The 18,455-nt window shown below is 63.6% G+C and overlaps 1 protein-coding gene across 4 annotated transcripts in view; it reads left to right on the top strand.

The window, feature by feature from the left end:
- The window catches only part of GRAMD4 (GRAM domain containing 4), a 78,477-nt gene that overhangs the window by 58,807 nt on the left and 1,215 nt on the right, over positions 1-18,455 (top strand). For 3 of the 4 annotated variants that reach the window (XM_045779468.2, XM_045779467.2, XM_045779465.2), the window contains exons 5-18: positions 2,549-2,610; positions 4,583-4,715; positions 5,279-5,304; positions 5,906-5,997; positions 7,403-7,494; positions 8,622-8,670; positions 9,745-9,816; positions 10,245-10,288; positions 10,364-10,473; positions 12,131-12,285; positions 13,855-13,999; positions 14,604-14,697; positions 15,020-15,104; positions 15,552-15,620. In XM_045779468.2, coding sequence (XP_045635424.1) covers positions 2,549-2,610; positions 4,583-4,715; positions 5,279-5,304; positions 5,906-5,997; positions 7,403-7,494; positions 8,622-8,670; positions 9,745-9,816; positions 10,245-10,288; positions 10,364-10,473; positions 12,131-12,285; positions 13,855-13,999; positions 14,604-14,697; positions 15,020-15,104; positions 15,552-15,620 — 1,228 coding nt within the window. Of the gene's footprint in view, positions 1-2,548; positions 2,611-4,582; positions 4,716-5,278; positions 5,305-5,905; positions 5,998-7,402; positions 7,495-8,621; positions 8,671-9,744; positions 9,817-10,244; positions 10,289-10,363; positions 10,474-12,130; positions 12,286-13,854; positions 14,000-14,603; positions 14,698-15,019; positions 15,105-15,551; positions 15,621-16,026; positions 16,219-18,455 lie in introns of those variants that run through there. The other variant, XM_087868608.1, reaches the window with a different exon arrangement.

The following is an 18,455-nucleotide window of genomic DNA, read 5'->3' as shown; positions in this document are numbered from 1 at the left end:
CGCAGAGAGACCAGCTGGGTGGTCACAGTAAAGGAACAGCAGGCCAGGACCGAGGAAGCTAAGGGTCCTGGGATGCACTGACTGCTCCTCTGCTTTACTTGGGTGTGGGGTTTAGGAACCTTCTCGAAATGCAGACCTGAGGGGGGGGGGTACAGGGAGAAGCAGGTTCCATGCAAGTGACGACCTGTTCTGTTGTCGCCTTGATGTCTGGGCTGCCCGTGGGCCGTCCCTGGTGGGTGAGTATGTGGAGGGGACCCCCTTCACCCACACACACACACACACGCACACGCCCACGCCCTCCCAAGCTGCAGGTGAGCTGCAGGATTGAAACGTGGTGATTAGAGTCTATCTAAACCTCTGTTTTGCTTTTAAAGAAAATTCCCAGAAAATCACCTTGATTGAAGCTTCTCTGTTAGTAGGCAGAGGCTTTCTCTCGTTAGGGGTCCAAAAGCAGCACGGAAACACTGCCCTTCTGACGTGTACCATCTGTGGTCGGGCCATGCCTGCCACTGCCCCTCTGCCCGTCCTGCTCCGGGGCTTCGCTGGCACATGCTCGCTGGGGGCCACTGTGTGTGGGATGAAAGGGACCCTGGTGACTGGTGTCCCCAACCTGGGGAGGGGGGGTCGGGGGCAGAGCGACCCTGGTGCCCAGCCCTGGCATAGCGCTTCTTGTGGGCTTCAGTGCCCTCTGGCCTCCGGTGGCTGCAGGCCAGAAAATCCTACTTTAGAAAAGCAACTCAGGCACGTTCCGTTGCAGACTTGTTTGGTTGATCATTGGACATCGGTGTAGGGTTGTTTAGAAACATTTCAAAGAATCCGGTTGTTAGAAACCCTTTTGTCTGATTGAGGTCACGTGGCATTTATGTTTCCCTGAGGTCACCCTGCTCCCTTCCTGCCTTCACGGGAGCTGCGGGTGGGACTGCGCGCCCCGCGTGTCATGGGCCGGAATGTCCTGGTGCACCGTTCGCCCTGCCGTCCATCCGTCTCTGTCCAGCGCACGGAACAGGCACTTACCATTCCGTGTTTGGGGTGATGGGAAGGGGCCACAGTTCCTAAAGCTTCCTTCCCCGAAGGAGCTCGCAGCCCATGAAGGTCTAAATACCTGTGTGTTTCTAGTAGGGAGCGTGTTGGAAAAACTCCACAGCCAGGGACTGCGCATACCAGAAGCCCCCACCCATGTCCCTCCGGCGCGTGCGTCCTCTTAGCGCCCACTGGGGCCCAGGCTTGGGCGGAAGACGGTTCATTAGTGCCTCTCAGATGAGCCGCGTCTTCCAGAGCCTGCAGACTGGGCAGAGACATCGTGCCGTGATGCATGCCCGGGAATGGAGGGCACTCGGCCGGGTCCTGGAGTCTCCCACATGCCCGGGGCTCCTCTCCTGTTCTCAGTAAACCCCCATTTGTCGGTGGTCGCTCTGGGTGTGGACAGTTGCTTGGGCAGCCTGGCCACAGGGTGGGGCGGGGGTGGAGGCCCGGCCTCTCCTGGACCATGGCTCCCTTCTCGGGGACTCTGCGTCTGTCTTGTGTCTTCCCTGTCCGTTGCTCAGTGAGGCTGCAGGCCTCGCCCACCTTGCTTGTCTCCCAGCCAGCTCTTCCGTACCTCCCGCTCTGGTGACAGTTGAAGCCTGCAAACCAGGTCGGTTCATGGAAGTGTGGCGTGAAGTCCCACTGTGTGAGCAGAGCAGAACCCGTGTGCCCTCCTTCACTGCAGCCCAGGGTGTGCTCGGGCCGGGTCTCCCAGCCCTACCATCTCTGTCCTGGAAGAGTCTTCTGTGCCCCCCCAAGACCCTGCTGAGGTTTGCCTGGGGCACCACTTTTCCCACATCCTGGGGTCCCTGCTGGACTGGGAGCCCCAGGAACAGTGTGGTGCCTCAGTGGCCTGGGCCAGTGCAGAACAAGGCGGGCCGGTTGGCCGAGGCACGAGATGCGGCCTGGCCAGAGCTCCACCCAGGGGCCGGGGGCTGGGCCAGCTGTATCAGGCTCCGTGGCTGAAAGCCGGTTCAATAATGGGGGTCTGGCAGGTGGACAGAAACTCCAGGAGAGCGCTCTGAGGCCGGGTGACTGCTGTGGTCTGCGGTGGCTGGGCCGCAGGAGCAGAAAGCCAGGCAGGTGGCTGGCACGGGCCGAGCTGGGACCTGGGCACAGCTGGCCAGCACAGGGGGTCCCCCAGCCTGTGGCCTTGTGTGCTGCTTGCTGAATATGTCCACTGATAAGCATCTTTTCATCAGGAGGCTGGTTAATTTGTATAAGGGCTGTTTATTCTGAACTTAACATGAAGAACCAGATGTGTTCGTAGGAGAGGACAGAGTTGTGTGTTTGAAACATTTTTTATTTGGTCGTTAGAAGAGAGTGTGCCCATTGTGAGTGCGGCTCGGAGCCGCCCAGCCTGCCCCATAAGCAGCGTCTGCGCCCTGAGCTCCCAGAGGGGGCCCCGCGAGCTGGAGCAAACGCTCGCGTGCGGCAGGCTCCCTGTGAGTGCTAGCATCTTCCGGAGCCCGCCCTCATGCTGTGTTTTGAACTAACAGGATTCTTGCTTTTTCCCCTCTTTAAGAACCGAGGAGCAGACGGCTCAGCAGCCTCCGAAGGGACAGGCCCAGGTCAATAACGGAGCAGGTAGGCCCCTGCGGGCGGCTGGGCTGGGCAGTGGGGTGCGGGCTGGTCCTGCGCCCGGGCAGGCCCGCTCATGCTGGGGGCTCCTCCCGTCGGGCTGGCGCGGGCGTCTCCAGTCATGAATCGGCGAGCTGTCACAACAAACACAGGTCATTCAAAGAGACGTGATTTTATTTTCCTGTAAGAAGACCACGCGGCCCCTGTTTCAGCCCTTGCTGACAGAGAAGTAGTGTCAGTGTCGTCACGCTGGCTTCTTGGCCACTGACCTGGTGGCCCGGGTCCAAAGGCTGGTGGTCCTGATGAGGGACGAGCAGGCAGTAGGGGCCACTGAGGTCGGTGTGTGCCCGGCCCTCCCCATTCAGGATGCACAGTCCCTTTCTCTGCACCTTTCCTCCCGCCCTGAGCCCATTCTTTGTCTTACCCCCTCTGCCCTTCCTAGGGCTGTCCTAGCAGTATACTGGATCTTCTGTCCAGCTCTCTAGGGGTCCGATCCGTGGTGGGCCTGGCCCTCCCGTCTCCCGACCTAGGGCCCGTTCCCACAGGCTGTTCCCTCGTGCCTGTGCCGGGAGCGCACAGCTACCCCGGAAGGGCCTTAGGGCTAAGCCCGACTCAGATACAGGTGAGGAAACCGAGACCCAGGAGGGAAAGCCTCTTCAAGGGGCACCTGCCACATGGAGGCCCAGCTCGGACCTGCGGGCAGGCCGGTGCAGGTGCGGGATTGGCTGCTGTGCCCCTTGGGTCATGGGCTCCACTCCTGAGACCCAGGATCCAAGCCAGGAGCAGCACCAGAGACCCCAGGGTCCCCGCTGTGCCCCGTGATTGAGGACTCTCCTGCACACGTGGGAAGTGCAGAGGAGTGGAGGGTGGAGACACTCCGGGTGCCCAGGCTGAGGTCCGTTCTGTAGCAGTGGTCGCTGGTGTGGTGGGAGCCAAGGTGGGAGACGGGGACGGTGTGCTGCGTGGTGCTCCCCACCCTGCAGCCAGGGCGGACGGCGGAGGGGATCCGCGGTGCCTGAAGCCGGTCTGCTCAGGCAGCAGGCCCGGCCTAGACCTGGGGTTCGACACACTGCAGCCCCCCGTCTAACTTCACGTGTTTAAAATATTTTTACATTTTTAAACTGTTGGAACATACCAGACGGATATGGATTTCACATTTCAGCGTCCAGAGTGTGGTTTCAGGGGAACACGGGCAGGCCTGTTAGATTCTATCCTGCCCAGGGCCGCTTTGCAGCCGTCAAGGGGGCTGTCTACCCACCCGTGCCCAGCCGCGCTGAAAACATTCACGCTCCGGGTAGGGGTGAGAAGCCCCCAGGCCCTCCCCATCCCTTCCCTCCCTGAGAACCCTGCTTTTTCTCCCAGCCTGGGCAGCTCTGTGCACACAGAGCGTAAGCATCTGCAGGGGACCACCTCCGTGCTCTCCCTCTCTCTCGTGGCGGGACAGCGCCCCCTGCTGGCGACTCCGTGCCCTGCAAGCACTCATGCGCCGTGGTTTCCTCCTGGTTTTCTGAGTCTGTGTTGTGGGTCCCTCTCTGAAGGGCTTGGCCATGCTGAGCAGAAGCCACTTCGTGCCCTGGGCCTCCCCCCAGGACACAGCCCCCGGCCCACATGCCCCCTGGCCGTGCCTCGGGTCCCTGGGGTCCCTGGGAGTGAGTCCACCCCCCCCACCAGAGAGAGAAAGGGAGGGTGACGCAGACCCCCTGGCCGTGCCTCGGGTCCCTGGGGTCCCTGGGAGTGAGTCCACCCCCCCCACCAGAGAGAGAAAGGGAGGGTGACGCAGACCCCAGGGCTGGGAGCCGGTGGGGGGCAGCTCGGGTTGGGTGTGACCACGGAGATGCCGTGTGGTCTGTGGCGGCTGTGCCAGGCCTCGCGGTGGAAGCGGGTCAGGCTTGGTGCCAGGGAGCGCGTGTTCACAGCCCTCTGTCTTGTTCCTCGCTCCCCCCACCCGCCTGCGCTCACCGGGACCCCATCCCCGCAGACCGGCGGAGCCAGGGGCTGTGCCCCCGCGTCCAGAAGTGGTTCTATGAGAAGTTTGGGGAGTACGTGGAGGATTTCCGGTTCCAGCCCGAGGAGAGCACCGTGGAGACGGAGGAGCCCCTCAGTGCCCGGAGGTGGGGGCCCTCACGGCGGGGGGGGGGCAGCCCCCTGGGGGGGTGCAGTCACCACACGGAGGCTTCGGAGCCAGGCCTGCGTCTGAGCATCGAAGTGGCTGCTGCCAGGGCTGCTCCAGAGCCTGGCTGTGCCATCTTCCTGATGGAGACGCCTCCTTGGGGCGGCGAGGGCAGCCAGAGGTGGGGGGGCTTTATGCCGGGTGGCACTGCCGCCTGTCCCTCCCGCTCAGTGCTCTTACTTGTGCTTTGTGACCGATGCCATGTGGGGACAGTGGTCTGGGGGCCAAGTGCCCATGGCCCAGGCCTCCCTCATGGGGTCCACACCCACTCGGTAAACAGCTTCCTGCACCAGGCCCTGCTGTACGCTCTGGGGGGACCCAGGTTCTGGGACGTGGGCAGGAGATGAGGGACGGTTCCGTAGGTGAGACCCCCCCACCCCAAGTTAGGGAGCAGTGGTCCCTGCATCCCCGGTCACGCTGTGCTCCCCACGAGCCAGCAGGGGGTGGCGTCGGGGACGCGGGTGCACGGGAGCTGGCGCTCACCTCGCTCTCCCTTTCTCTTAGGTTGACGGAAAACATGAGACGACTAAGTGAGTACCTAGTGCGTCTGTGAGCGGTGTGGGAGCCGGTGGGGCCCCTGAGCCGCGCACGGGTGGTCAGCGGAGTGGGGGCTCGGCAGTCCTGGGCTAAACGGGACGTCTTTTCAGAAAGATGTTCCCTGGGAGTTCCTTAGGAAGAAGGCTGCTGTTGGAAGCATGTCCGACGCCCCACCCTGTCGATCTGGAGCAGGACAGGATGGGGCCAGCGCTGGCCACCCGGCCCCAGGCCGGGGGCACAGTTTCCTTCCAGGCCTGGAAGCCCCCGTGCAAAGTGGTGCTTTCCCAGATAGTTGCCGGGGCCCAGGCGATGCCAAGTAACACCACCCCCCCCCCCCAGCTGCCCCTCTTGTGTCCGCAGCTCAGGCATGGGGGTCAGGGAGGAGACAGCCGGTATGTCCCCGCGGGGACAGTGGATGGCGCGCAGCACCGGGAATGGCCGGGGGAGTGCCAGCAGAGGGTCAGGTGCACCAGAAGCCTGAGTCGTTCGGGGCTCCCTTTGCTCGTTTTGGCGCCCCCCTTCGGCTGCTGCTGCCCTCCTGCCCTCCCGGGTATGCCCGAGCGCTGGCCTCAACACAGTCTGTTCTGTCCCTAGAGCGCGGCGCCAAGCCCGTCACCAGCTTCGTGAAGAACCTCTCTGCCTTATCCGACTGGTACTCCGTCTACACGTCCGCCATCGCCTTCACCGTGAGTGCCCCCCAGGGTGAGGGGGGGACATTCCGCCAGCCCTCCAGGCAGCCAGCCAGCACCGTCCCTGAGGTTTCCCTCAGGACACACGCGCCTTAGCTTATGTCTGGAAAGTGGGTTCCGTGTTGCTGCCCAGCCACGGGGTTGCTGCAAGGATCAGGCGAGGGTGTTGGGGGCGCCGGGGGCCGGCCCGTGTCTGCACACAGACAACCCGTGGCCGCACACGGACAGCCCGTGGCCGCGTTCTCAGGAATAGCCCCGCCCGCACTTTAGTCCGCCTTCCAGGACGAGTCAGGGAGAGGACGGTGGGGAGGCTTGTCTGCCCAGGGGGTCCCCGGGCTCCTCCCACTGGGTACCTGGGGGAGGCTCCTGGCAAACGCCCGGTAGCCTGGGGGGCACGCCGGGCCTCTGCGGGCCAGCAGTCCTGGGGGAGGGTGGGAAAGCAGCGGCCCGGCATCGGGGTGTGCTCTGGGGAAACTGGACCCAGCTGCCCTGCCTGAATGGCCCCGTGGCGGCCATCCCCAGCCCGCACCAGGAGACCCTCTTGTCACTCAGAGGAGGGCACAGGCCGCCCACCTGCCTGCCAGGCCCCGAGGCCGGAGAGGGGTGGCTGCAGCTTCCCAGGTCCCCATCTCTGCATTCCGGAGGGTTCTGAGACCACTCTAAAGTCCACAGCCTGGCGCCAGCTGGGCAAGCACACACAGAGAACAGGACTCAGTGGCCGGGCCCAGCCCTGGCTTGCCCCCGGGGACCCCGCCTTCACCCTTCTGAGGCCTCTGCTCTGTAAGGCCTTTGTACCTCGGTCCTGCCTATCATCGCCAAGGGATGTGGCCACCATTCGGACCCACCTTCCAGGCCTCTGCCTGAACCCCACTGCATTCCCTTCTCTGCCCCTTTCTGAGCATCTGCTCTTTGCTGGCAGCTTGCGCCAAGTCCGGTGGGCCCAGAGTGAAGGGCCCGAGGGGCACTTGGCCTGGCACACGGCACGTGGTGGGTTCTCAGCAGGCGGTCGGTCAGCTCGCTCGGCTGTGCTGAGTCCTGGTGATGCTGCGAGCTCCAGCACAGGGGAGCCACACCTGGGGCTGGCAGGGACCTCTGCATGGGGTCCGCTGTCCTCTGCCCATCCCAGGCCACGTCCAGTGGCTGATTCACTGGGACTCACCCCTCCCAACCCCCCCAGAGCAGCTTCTCTGTCCCACCACTGGCCTCTCCTACTGAGAAAGCAGCTCCTCCCAGGGCTTCTTTGTCAGGCGTTCCCTCCTTTGGAAAGACTCTGGGGCCTGGGCTCCCCACCTCCCAGCATGGCTGGCCTGCCTGGTGGACGGGGGGAGAAAGGGGGGGGGGACACGGCCCGTCAGGCTGCCTGACTGTCTCTCTCCCACCCGCTTTCTCTCCAAACCTGCAGGTGTACATGAATGCTGTGTGGCATGGCTGGGCCATCCCCATGTTCTTATTTCTAGCAATTTTGAGGTTATCCCTCAATTACCTCATAGCCAGGTGGGTGAGCTGCTTTGTCCTACGTACGTGGCAGTGCCGGCTCCCTACAACACACGGCCGTGGCACACCTGAGCCAGGGCTGCCTCCCACGCGGGTGTTTGGGAAGCGGTCCTCTGACAGGATAGGCTCCCAGCCCCCAGGAGCATGCCCACCCCCACCTGGTCCACGGGAGCCAGCACTGGGTGGTCGTCAGACTCCCCAGCGGCTCTTTCTGTCCGAGGCCAGCAGGCACCTGCAGGGGGTCACCCCCGCCGCTCCTGTTCAGCGATGACATCCCAGGGGGCTTGCTGGGGCTGTGGAGTCTCTGTGCCCTGGGAGGCCCTGGGATTCAGAGGGAGGGTCCTTGCCATCACCAGGCCCAAGCAGCGTCGTCTCCGTGCCCTGTGAGCACCCTCCGGGGGACTCTGTGGGGAACCCCTCGTCCCCGGCTGCCTGGTCTGTCTGAACCCGTGGCCGCAGCGGCCACGAAGCTCGGCTTTACAGCAGGCCTGAGGAGGGCCCCTGCAGTCCCGATTTTTTTTTTTTCATTTTAAGATTTTGTTTATTTGGGAGAGAAAGTGCATAAGTAGGGGGAGGGGCAGAGGCAGAGGGAGAAGCAGACCCCCGGCTGAGCAGGGAGCCCCACACAGGGCTCCATCCCAGGACCCCGGGATCATGGCCTGAGCCGAAGGCAGACGCTTCACCGACTGAGCCCCCGGGCGCCCCTGCAGTCAGATTTGTACTCAGCTGTTCAAAGTTCGCGCTCTCACGTACGATTTTCCCGGCGCATGTCTGTGTCTGCTTAAGTTGGTTCATTTGCAAACGTTTTTTGTAGAGAAGAAAGTCTTTACGTACCCGGGACGGGGTCGTCTGTGCCCAGGCCAGGCGTGGGCAGTGACAACACTTGCCCTCACTGCTGCGCTGCCTTATTCTGAAACACCCGTCTGTCCCACCTCTGGGCCCCCAGGGGAGGGGCCATGAGGGCGACCTTGAAGTGTCCACCCTCAAGAGCCGGGGCGCAGCCCTGGTCTTGGCAGCAAACAGAGGGGTTCCGAAGCCCCTTCTGTCCCGCACTCCTTCCCCGTTGGGAGCACAGGGCTGGGGATTCGACGTCCCTCTGTGAAAGGCATGTGACGGTCTCCTTGCAGGGGCTGGAGGATACAGTGGAGCATCGTACCTGAAGTGTCTGAACCGGTGGTGAGTCCTGGGAGGGCGAAGGTCTCTGTCTCCACCCGGTCAGATTCCCTGAGTCTCTGGGTGCAGCTGGGTGGATGCTGGGGGGAGCCCTGCCTGGCAAGTAGAGGTCAGGGAGCAGAAGGCCAGCTGCCCCCCAGCACAGAGCCCTCGACGGACGGCCCACTGTGACCCCCTGCCAGCCGACACCCCGAGTGCCCCTTGCTGGCCCCGGCTTGGCTGTAGAAGAAGCAGGTTGCCATGTTCCCGGCCCGTCCTCACCCTTCCTGGCAGGGATGATATGCTGTGCGGGGGGGGGGGGGGGCACCAAGGGGCCCCCGGGACCAGACGATGAGTAGAGCCAGGATCAGCAAACTGTGACTGCAGCCCTCCGTCTGGTTTTATAAAGTTTTGTTGGCATATAGGGAAGCCCTTTCACTTGTTCTGTGCTACGGACGCTTGGGGCAGCCGCGGCCAAGGTCCGTGGCTGTGGCAGAGCCCATGCGGCACACAGAGCCCCAGGGGTTTACCGTCTGGCCCTTTACGGAAAAGGTTTGCTGACCTGCGCTGGAGGGAGGCTGTGGCCCGTGGGTGGAGCTGCCAGGCACGGGCAGGAGGGACGGCACCCGCTCTGCGTGGAGCTCACGGGGTGCTGGGTGCAGTGGTGCCCACGGGGCCCCTTTAGGCGGGGGCCAGGGAGGGAGTCTCGGAAGGCAGGCCAGCTGTGTCTGCTGGGCCCCAGCATCCAGGAGGCCTGCGGGAGGTTCTTGTTGAATGAACTCATACAAACAGGCGGAGGTCATGCATCCCCTTTTGCCTCAGTTTCCCTCCATGTAAAGTGAGGGGTGGAGGGCTGCGTGGTCTCAGACGCATCTTTGAAGATGAGCCGTTGAAGCGCGACTCCCTGCTGGCTGTGGGGGCGGCCACTGCCCGCCCACCCTCAGGCACTAGGGAGTGTCTGCTGGGACAGCCGGCCCCTGCTGTGCGGGGCAGCAGAGTGACCCTGCTCCTGGGGCTGGGAGGCCTCTGGGCTGTTCCTGTGAACCATTCCTCTGGGCGGCTAAGTTTTGGTGGGAATTCTCCCCCCTTTGGCTGCAGGAGCCTCCAAAGGAAGACCTGACCGTGTCTGAGAAGTTCCAGCTTGTGCTGGATGTCGCCCAGAAAGCCCAGGTACCGCTCTTGGGCTCCGGCCCGGGGGCGTCTCTGCGCGAGCCTTGCCCAGTGGGGGTCCCCAAACCCCCAGAGCCCCAGGCCTGGCTTGTCTATTGTCAGCTGACCTGCCATCAGCCTTCCCGTTGATCCCTTGGCAGCAGCCAGGAGGGCCCCGATTGGCGGGAGGGTCTCGGCTGACGGCTGGCGCCCTGGAGGGTGGAGACCCGCTGAGCCCGGCCGGGGGCCGGCATCTGTGTGGTTCCCTGGGCTTCGTGGGGACCCACCACCCCGTCCTCAGCCTGTAAGTGGCTGGGCGGGACATCAGGGCTCTGCGTCGCCCGCGGCTGTGGCCTCACGGGGGCGGCACCTCTGCCCCCGCCCCCCCCCCCCGATGTCCCCGTGTGGATGACGGGGCCTGTGGTGACCGCAGCTTCTTCTCCACACAGAACCTCTTTGGCAAGATGGCCGACATCCTGGAGAAGATCAAGAAGTAAGTCCTCGGCCCCCAGCCCGCGGTGTCGGGGGTGCGGCCCCGTCCCCGGCTGAGCCCCCCTCTCCCTTCCAGCCTGTTCATGTGGGTCCAACCTGAGATCACGCAGAAGCTGTACGTCGCGCTGTGGGCCGCCTTCCTCGCCTCCTGCTTCTTCCCCTACCGCCTGGTGGGACTGGCCGTGGGTAAGGAGGCGCCCCGCCCCGGGTCAGGGTTGCTGCGCACAGTGGGGAGGGAGGCGCGGGGTCCTGACCTGCTTCCCACCAGAGCCTCCGCCAAACGCACAGGCCTCCCGGAGGCCAGCTGGGAGCGCACGCTGGCGTCCCTTCCTCTGCGTCTCGGCCGGTGGCTTTTTATCAGAACCTTTAAACTTGGGAGAAATGAAGCCCATCAGAACCCCAGAACCATGATCACTGTTCCTTACAACAAGCTCATCATCTGCTTCCAAGGGACTCCCTACTTTCCCGCCGAGCAGGGGAGCTGCTGGTGTCGGGTACGGACAGTGGTCAGCCAGCTCCGAGCGCTCGCAGGGCCGTGAGGGGTCAGGTCGAGGGAGGAGTGACGGTGTGGGGGGAGAGGTCATGGGGGCGGTGGCCTCGATTCCGTGCAGGGTGAGGTCCGAGCAGAGCGCGAGGTTTCCAGAGTCTGCATTGGACGGGTCAGGAACAGCCCTTGGCCGGGGTGGAGGGGGCAGAGCAGTGAGGGCCGTGAGGCAGGCAGGTGGGTGGAGGTTCTGGGCCCCTTGTGGGGCCCTGGGTTGTGCTCAGAGCCCAATCCCAGGAGTTGTGGTTGGATGGGACGGTCGGGGAGGGCTCAGGGTTTGCCCTGAAGGGCTGGTGTGATGTTGCCGTCCAGGGCCACCAGGGAATGGGAGGGGCAAACTGATGTAGGGTGTTCAGAGCTTCATTCTGGGGTGGGGAGCGTGCAGAATTCAGGAGCCACTGGCCACCGGTCTGAATGTGCAGGACTTGGCTTTTGCCTGTATTTCAAACCCTGGGGTGGCAGGATGACTTGAACTCCCCCATGGGTTCGCTGGAACCCCTGTACCCAACCCCTGCCTGGGGCTTCTGCCGGGAAGGGAGGAGGGTGTGGGCAGGTGTGAAGGTCACCCTGAGGCCAAGGCCATGGTCTTGAGGCTGCCAACATACTCAGCCCGCCTACTCCAGGAAGCTGCACCTTTCTCCCCAGGCGAGACCCTGAGCCCTGACCCACTGTGGGGCCTCGGTGTCCCCGGCCTGGAGCGGGCACAAAGCCCGTCTGCAGTGCACGGGTGGGGGCAAGGGTGGAGGGCTGGATCTGAGCTGGGGCGTTGAGCTCGGGGGTTGCACAGTGTGGGGGCCATCCCCAACTGCCCACCACCCCCCAGCATATCGCTGGGGCCTCGCTCTCTCATTGGCCCTCCCCCTGTATGCCTTGCCCGGACAAGCAGGGCTGGCCTTGGGGGAAAGGACTGATACCAACCAAAGTGAAATGCCCTCAGTCCCGTTTCTCGGGGGGCCTGGGTCGGCACACGAGCTCTCTGACCTGGGGTTTGGAGGGTCTCCCCGGCCGTGACGGCTGCAGGCCCACCAAATCAGAGGATGGCAGGCTGGGGGTGGGTCCCTCACGCTTTCCTTCATGTCTCTCTTGGGGGGTGTTGAGTGGCGGGCTTGTTTGCTTGTGAGGTGGTGTGATCGGCAGGGGCCACCTGTGGGTCCCAGGTGGTGAGACACAGAAGCGGACCCCCCGTTGGCTGGGTGGCCTTGTCCTCTTGCTTCCCTTGCTCTGCGCTGGCCAGACCTGGGTTCTGGGAAGCCGTCCGTGTGCCCTGGCCAGAACTGGACTGTTGTCTCCTGTCCCCAGGACTCTACGCCGGGATCAAGTTTTTCCTCATCGACTTTATCTTCAAACGCTGCCCAAGACTGCGAGCCAAATACGACACCCCCTATATCATCTGGAGGAGCCTGCCCACGGACCCCCAGCTCAAAGAGCGCTCCAGTGCCGCCGTGTCCCGCCGGGTAGGCTGGCCTCAGGCTGGGGCAGCAGCCCCCAGGCCCAAGCTTGCTGCTCCCAGTGCGTGCGGAAGCTGGTGTCGTTCCGATTTTGTGGGGCCCTTGAAACAGACACAGTGCGGCGAGGATTTCCCCACTGCCCGGCACTGCTGTTGCCGTGGGGGTGCCGCTGGGGGAGGCCGTGCAGTGCTTACAAGCCAGGCTGCAGGCTCCCTCCTGCCTCAAGGCCCCTCAGACCCTCCCACGGACTTGTCTGAGCCATGCTGGCCCCCAGGCCAAGGGCAGGCAGGGTGCGGGGTGCTGGTCATGACTGCCCAGAGCTTGGGGGCCTTGCGAGTAGGGAGCCCTGGGAGCTACTGTCCGCCTTCTGTTCCCCGGCTCTGAGGCTCGGGCCTGTGTTGTGCTCACAGGTTGGCACTGGTCCTGTATGTTGTTCATGGTGGAAGGTCTTTGTGGGTGTGTTCGGCCCTGGGTCCCAAACCTGGACACAGAGGACGAGCTGGCCTAGTTGTTCTCCTCAGGGTCTCACATGAGCCTGGGAGGTTCTGGGTCCCATAGGACTCTTGCGGAGGTGTAGGAAGGCTTCCTGAAGGAGGTGGCATTGGATTGCTGTGTTGTGTGAGTGTCGTCTGAGGAGAGGGTGTCCAGTGACCCGGTGATGGGCGGGAAGTTCTGGGTCAGGAGTGGGTCAGGCTCCCCAGGTGCTGGGACAACAAAGCTTATTGGGATCCCAGACTCACCAGGAGGCCGTGCGGCTGTCCGTGCACGAGCAGGGTCTTCGTGAGCCCGCAGGGGGACTCTGGTCACATGGTGGAGGTGGGCCCGAGGGAGGAGGCGCAGAGGCGGGCAGCCTGGCTGCCTGAGGGCGTGGGAGGAGATGAGGGGCCTGTCCTCGCCCTGGGGGTCAGGACAGGGCCTCCACTTAGTGCTGGCCAGTCTCAGGAGAGACCGTGAAGGGGAGCGAGGACGTGGGCTTCCCAGGGGGCGGGGGGGAGGGAGACCGTGCTTACAGACCGGCTCAGCCACTGTGTGTGAGCTCGCGTCACGTGGACCCACTTTTTCTCTTGGTCACGTGTGTATCTGTTGTCTCCTTTCTGGCCAGCTGTCAGGGCTCGACAAGGTACGGTGTCCGCGTGGAAACCCCTCCTCTGCGAGGACCTGATGCTGTGCGTTGCTGTGTTGTGACTGTTTGACCTTTTAATGTCGCTTTCTGGGGCCTGTCCCGGCCAGTTCCAATTTCAAAAGTGCGTGGAACGGCCTCTGTGCCGAACACCTGGCGGCCTGGGGTCTGGACTGCGTGTGCCCGCTGCCGGCTCCGCCATGGCCTGTTGGAGTGTGGACGCTGCTGGGGGGAGGGGCTGTCCCCGCGGCTGCGGGGCATCTCTGCCCAGGAGGAAGCAGGGCTCCTGGGGTGTGGAGTGGCCCCAGGGAGGGGCTTGGGGGTCCGCACCCCGCATCTGGGCATCCGTACCTGCTGTTCCTCTACAGTTACCACTGGGCGGGGCGGGGGGCGTGCACGTCCTGCCCCCCACCCCCAGCTGGCGTGGCTGACGGGGCCACGTGCGCTCTTGGCAGCTGCAGACAGCCTCCTCGCGGAGCTACGTCTCCAGCGCGCCAGCCGGCCTCAACAAGGATGAAGACACGGGTCGCTTTCACGGTACCAAGAAAGGCAATTTCCACGAAATCTTCAACTTGACGGAAAACGAGCGACCACTCGCGGGTATGTGTGCGCGGAGTCTGTGGCCCGCCCTGGCCGGGTGGGGGGCTCACCGCCATGCTGGGCCCCGCGGCAGGGACAGCCCCAGGGGCCCGGAGGGCTCTGGGCAGGCAGGTGGGAGGAGCGGGGTGTGCTCCCGGGCTGCTCTGGGAGCCCGTCTTTTCTGCTGTGGGTGGTTGAGCGGCAGGACTTCAGAGGGTCCCCCAGAGCGCGGCTCAGAGCTGCTCCCCAGCTTGACTGTCGCAGGGGCAGGTGCTGCCCCGAGGTCCCTCCCATGACCTGTCTGCAGGGCCGTGTGCTGCAAGGCAGCTGGGCTCCCAGGGAGCTGGGCCCTTAGAACCGCCTGGCGGCCGCAGTGCATAACCACCAGCTGCAGAACAAAGGGCGCGCAGACGTGTCCCCTGAGCCTCACGGCCGCAGGCCGATCCATTTGCACAACCGTGTGTGTCTCCTCCGAGGGAACCAAAGTCCCGGCCGACGCGCGCAGGAGCAAACAGCTGCTCTCCGGGAAGACGGGGCGCCGGCCTTCCTCCCGCAGGCACTACCGGAAGGTGGGGAGTGTGTGGGCACATCAGCCCGGCTGATGGGTCGCTTCTGTCCCCACTAGTGTGCGAGAACGGCTGGCGCTGCTGCCTGATAAACCGGGACCGGAAGATGCCCACCGACTACATTCGCAACGGGGTTCTGTACGTGACGGAGAAGTGAGTGTCTCCGCGGGCCCCGCCACCCCGTCCCCCACGCTCACCACGGCGGCCGCGGGCCGTGCCTCCCCGTCTACCTCTTGCTGAAGGGACGGGCCTCAGGGACAGTCCTGGCGCTCGCGGAACGCCCCCAGCGTGCGTGAGTCAGACGCAGTGTAGGGCCGTGGGGTCAGTCCGCAGAAGCGATGAAACCCTCTCTCACAGTGAAAAGCCAGTGTGTGGTGACAGGCGGGAGGGGCCTCTGCTTGGGGGTCGCAGCAGCCCGGGTGGGCGTCCCTGTGCCGTTGCTGGACCGCGCCTCTGTTCCTTTCTCCTCTCATAGTTACCTGTGCTTTGAAAGCTCCAAATCCGGCTCTTCCAAGAGAAACAAGGTCATCAAGTTGGTGGACATTACAGACATCCAGAAGGTCAGTGGGGCCCCCTCCCCCCCTTCTCCCTTACCCCTTTTGGATTCCGGAGGAGGGAGGCCACAGGGCCATGAAGCTGGTGGGCTTTGGATGGAAGTCAGATGCGTTCACAGTGAGGGGGTGGTGCCATTGGGAGGGCTCCCCTTCTAGAAGACCTCCATGCAGAGCCCCCTGGCTCCCGTCAGAGAGTGTCCACGTACCCAGCTCACTAGAGAGATGTAGGGTTGCTGGGACTGGGGGGCATCCCCCATACACACTGCCCTCTAGGGAGATCCCGTCTGGTTTCTCAGTCACTAAGTCAGTCTATCCTTCCATGGTCAGGAAGGCAGGGCTCCGTGGGGCGGGCTGGCTGTGGGCCCCTGGGAGGAGAATGCCCTGGGGCCTGCGGACAGGACTGGCCCTGATCCTGGGAGGGGCCCATGCTGACCGTGTGCTGTTGTCCCGCAGTACAAGGTCCTCTCTGTCCTCCCGGGCTCAGGCATGGGGATCGCTGTGTCAACGCCGTCAACCCAGAAAGTAAGTGCTGGATGGGAAACGGGGGAGAAGGCAGAGTGGCCGGGGGTGTGGCTCTAAATCCCTGGGGCATGCATGCGTGGAGCTACCAACCAGCTGGGGACCTGAGGGGCCCCCTCTCCCTCTTTCCCTTGCTGCGGCCACAGCAGCCTCCTGCCGCTGCAAGTCCGGGTCAGGTTCGGGGCTGAGGGAGGGTGGCGTGGGGGGTCCAGTCTCCTGCCTCTCGCTTGGTCCTCCTGAAGGCCGGGGGCCTGGCCTCCGGGTGGGAGGGGGTCTGCCCTCATGCACCAGACCCTGTGGGGCTCCGCTCGGACCTGGCCTGGCGCCAGGCAAGGCCTGTGTGTCGGGGCGTCTTGTCCTCACGCCAGCCTGGCCGCGCGGGGTCACCACGGCGTCTCCACCCCGCCAGCCGCTGGTGTTCGGTGCCATGGTGCATAGAGACGAGGCCTTCGAGACCATTTTCAGCCAGTACCTGAAAATCACGGCGGCCGCAGCGTCTGGCAGCGACAGCTAGTGTTGCTTCTCCCGCGACGAAGCCGGAAGGGTTTTGTTCTGTTTTTTTGGTTTTTCTGGGTTTTTTTTTTGTTTTTTTTTTTAACAATTTGATAGTGGAAAAACAATTGGACATCCTCCTGATCTTTTGCAATAATTCCCCTCGATCTGTGGTTTTTATTGTGTTCACCCTGCGTCTCACGGACCCCTTCACGCAGGGGTGGGGCCCTGAGACGGTGCCCGCCCATGTGACGGGTGAGGCGCGTCTCACGGACATGTGGACACAGAGGGCAGGGGATCCTCGGAGGCCAGTGGAAAGGAGGACACACAGGACACACCTGCCCCCACCGCCAAGTACAGCTGCCGTGTCTCCGTCCCCACTGGGCAGAGACCCCGCGCCAGCCGTGCAGCCAACCCTCCAGAGGCCGACGCTCTTCCACACCAAAGCCATAGCCGAGGAGCTTTGCTGGTCCCGCTTCCCGGGTGTGAAGGATGTCGGTGATGAGCGACTCAGAGGCCCCTTCACTGACCACCCTGAATGGGCCAGGGGGTCTCACTCCTTCCTCTGGCGAGGCCTCCCGTGGCGTGTCGTCAGAGCGGGGCCTGGGATAGGGGCGCGGCTCGATCTGGCTTACGCTCTGTGCTGACTCTCCACGGGGGCCGGGAGGCTGGCCAGGTTGGGCCCCACCCACCACCAAGGCCACTGGCCATCTGGGCCTAACAAGCCACCAGGAGGCCGGGAATCGGCGACCCACGTGGATGTGGAGTGGCACGCAGGTGGAGGCATGTCTTTCTCACATCTGCTCTTTGGAAAGCGCCGGGGAACATCTCCCAGGGCTTTCGGGGGCGCTGTGAGCCTGGGTTCTCAGATGAAAGGCCACCGCAGCACGGCTGGCAGCAGCTGCCTGGGTTGGTGAGGGAGGAGCTCTGGGGCCCTGGGGTGGGAGCAGCCCGGACACACGGTGGGCCAGGCGTGCAGCCGGTCTGCCCGTGGGAGCTGCGAGGAGTGACCGTGAGCGGAGCCCAGAGGCTTGGGGCCGGACGGTCTGCACCCCTGACGTCTGACGGCGTCCTGGCGGGCACCCCCTGGCCAGCACACACCAGGGTGGGAGCCAGCCACCCCCTCCCTGCGCCCAGCCCAGTCTGGGCCTTGCCTGGACGCCGGCGCACTCATGGCTGAGGCTGAGGGGCCGGCTGCAGGCAGGGTTCACCTGGGGACAGGCCTGTGACCTGTGTGAAGGACAGGCTGAGATTGTGGCGGTCAGCATGACTGCCTTCCTGGTCAGCACACTTCCAACTCGAATCAGTTCCTCGGCTTGTCCTGAGTCCTTTGGGTGTCACTGAGATTGTTGTTTTTTGAAGAAACAGAAGATTATATTTTTTACAGAGAGCAAGCTGTTTTTCTTATTTTTGTATCATTTTTCAGATGTAATTTTTATCTTTGCTCCAATCCTAATTTGCTGGTGTGGGTGAGGTCTGGTGGCATTGCTCACATCCCCCTTCACGGGGGACCGTGGGGCCACATGCCGGGGCCTGGGCAGCGCTCCCGGGGAGCCACGCCGACCAGCCTGATGAAGCACACACCCCGCCCAATCGGTGAGACCTGAGGGCACCCGCGGCACCCAGCGCCCCGGTCTGGCTGGCATGGTGTTCGCGAGATCCCGCAGGACGGCCTTCGTCAGACCGGAGGCGGAACCCACTCTAAGTCTGGGCGTTTGGCTCCCACCGTGGGCACAGGTGGACTGGCTCTCGTGGGCCCCGTGGAGGCTTCAGGCACCCCTGGGGACCCACCCTGGGGACCCTCCCCGGTGTCTGAGGCGAGGCGGGCTGGGCCTGAGCGGCCCCCAGAGACAGGCTTCAGGGTGACGCCCGTGGGTGCCACTCACGCCCCTCCCCGGGGCCGCTGAGGGGTCGGCGTGGTGGGGCTCGCCCTCGTCAGCAGAGCGGGTGGTTTGGTTCGAGTCCCTTCGGAGGAGAAAGGGAGATGAAAACTGACCACGTGCGGAGCGCGGCTGCGGGGCGCTGGGTGGACGTGCGCCAGTGGCCGGGCCCTTGGGAAGCCCGCGCTCGGCCGGGGTGAGCACAGCCCGCACGGGGTCCCGGCTGCCCGGAGAGCGCGCCTGTGGTTTCTATCAAGTTGTGTAAATCTGGGCAGATATTTACTTTCTATGACTAATCACTGAACTAGAATGAATGTTACATTTTTTATGTCTGAAGCTTGAGTCTATTTTGGGTCTGTAAATAATCGTTACTGCTATCACTTTTGTTCAACAAAATGGTTGTACTGTATGAAGAATCAATGAAAAATCCCCTGTAACATTTTTTTAAGAAAACTTTGTTTGTTTA

The sequence above is a fragment of the Ursus americanus genome, chromosome 17, assembly GCF_024610735.1.
Source record: "Ursus americanus isolate L20-20 chromosome 17, mUrsAme1.1.p, whole genome shotgun sequence".
Lineage (NCBI taxonomy): Eukaryota > Metazoa > Chordata > Mammalia > Carnivora > Ursidae > Ursus > Ursus americanus.
Note: the sequence above shows the minus strand (reverse complement) of the source record. Positions and strands in the feature narration are given on the sequence as shown.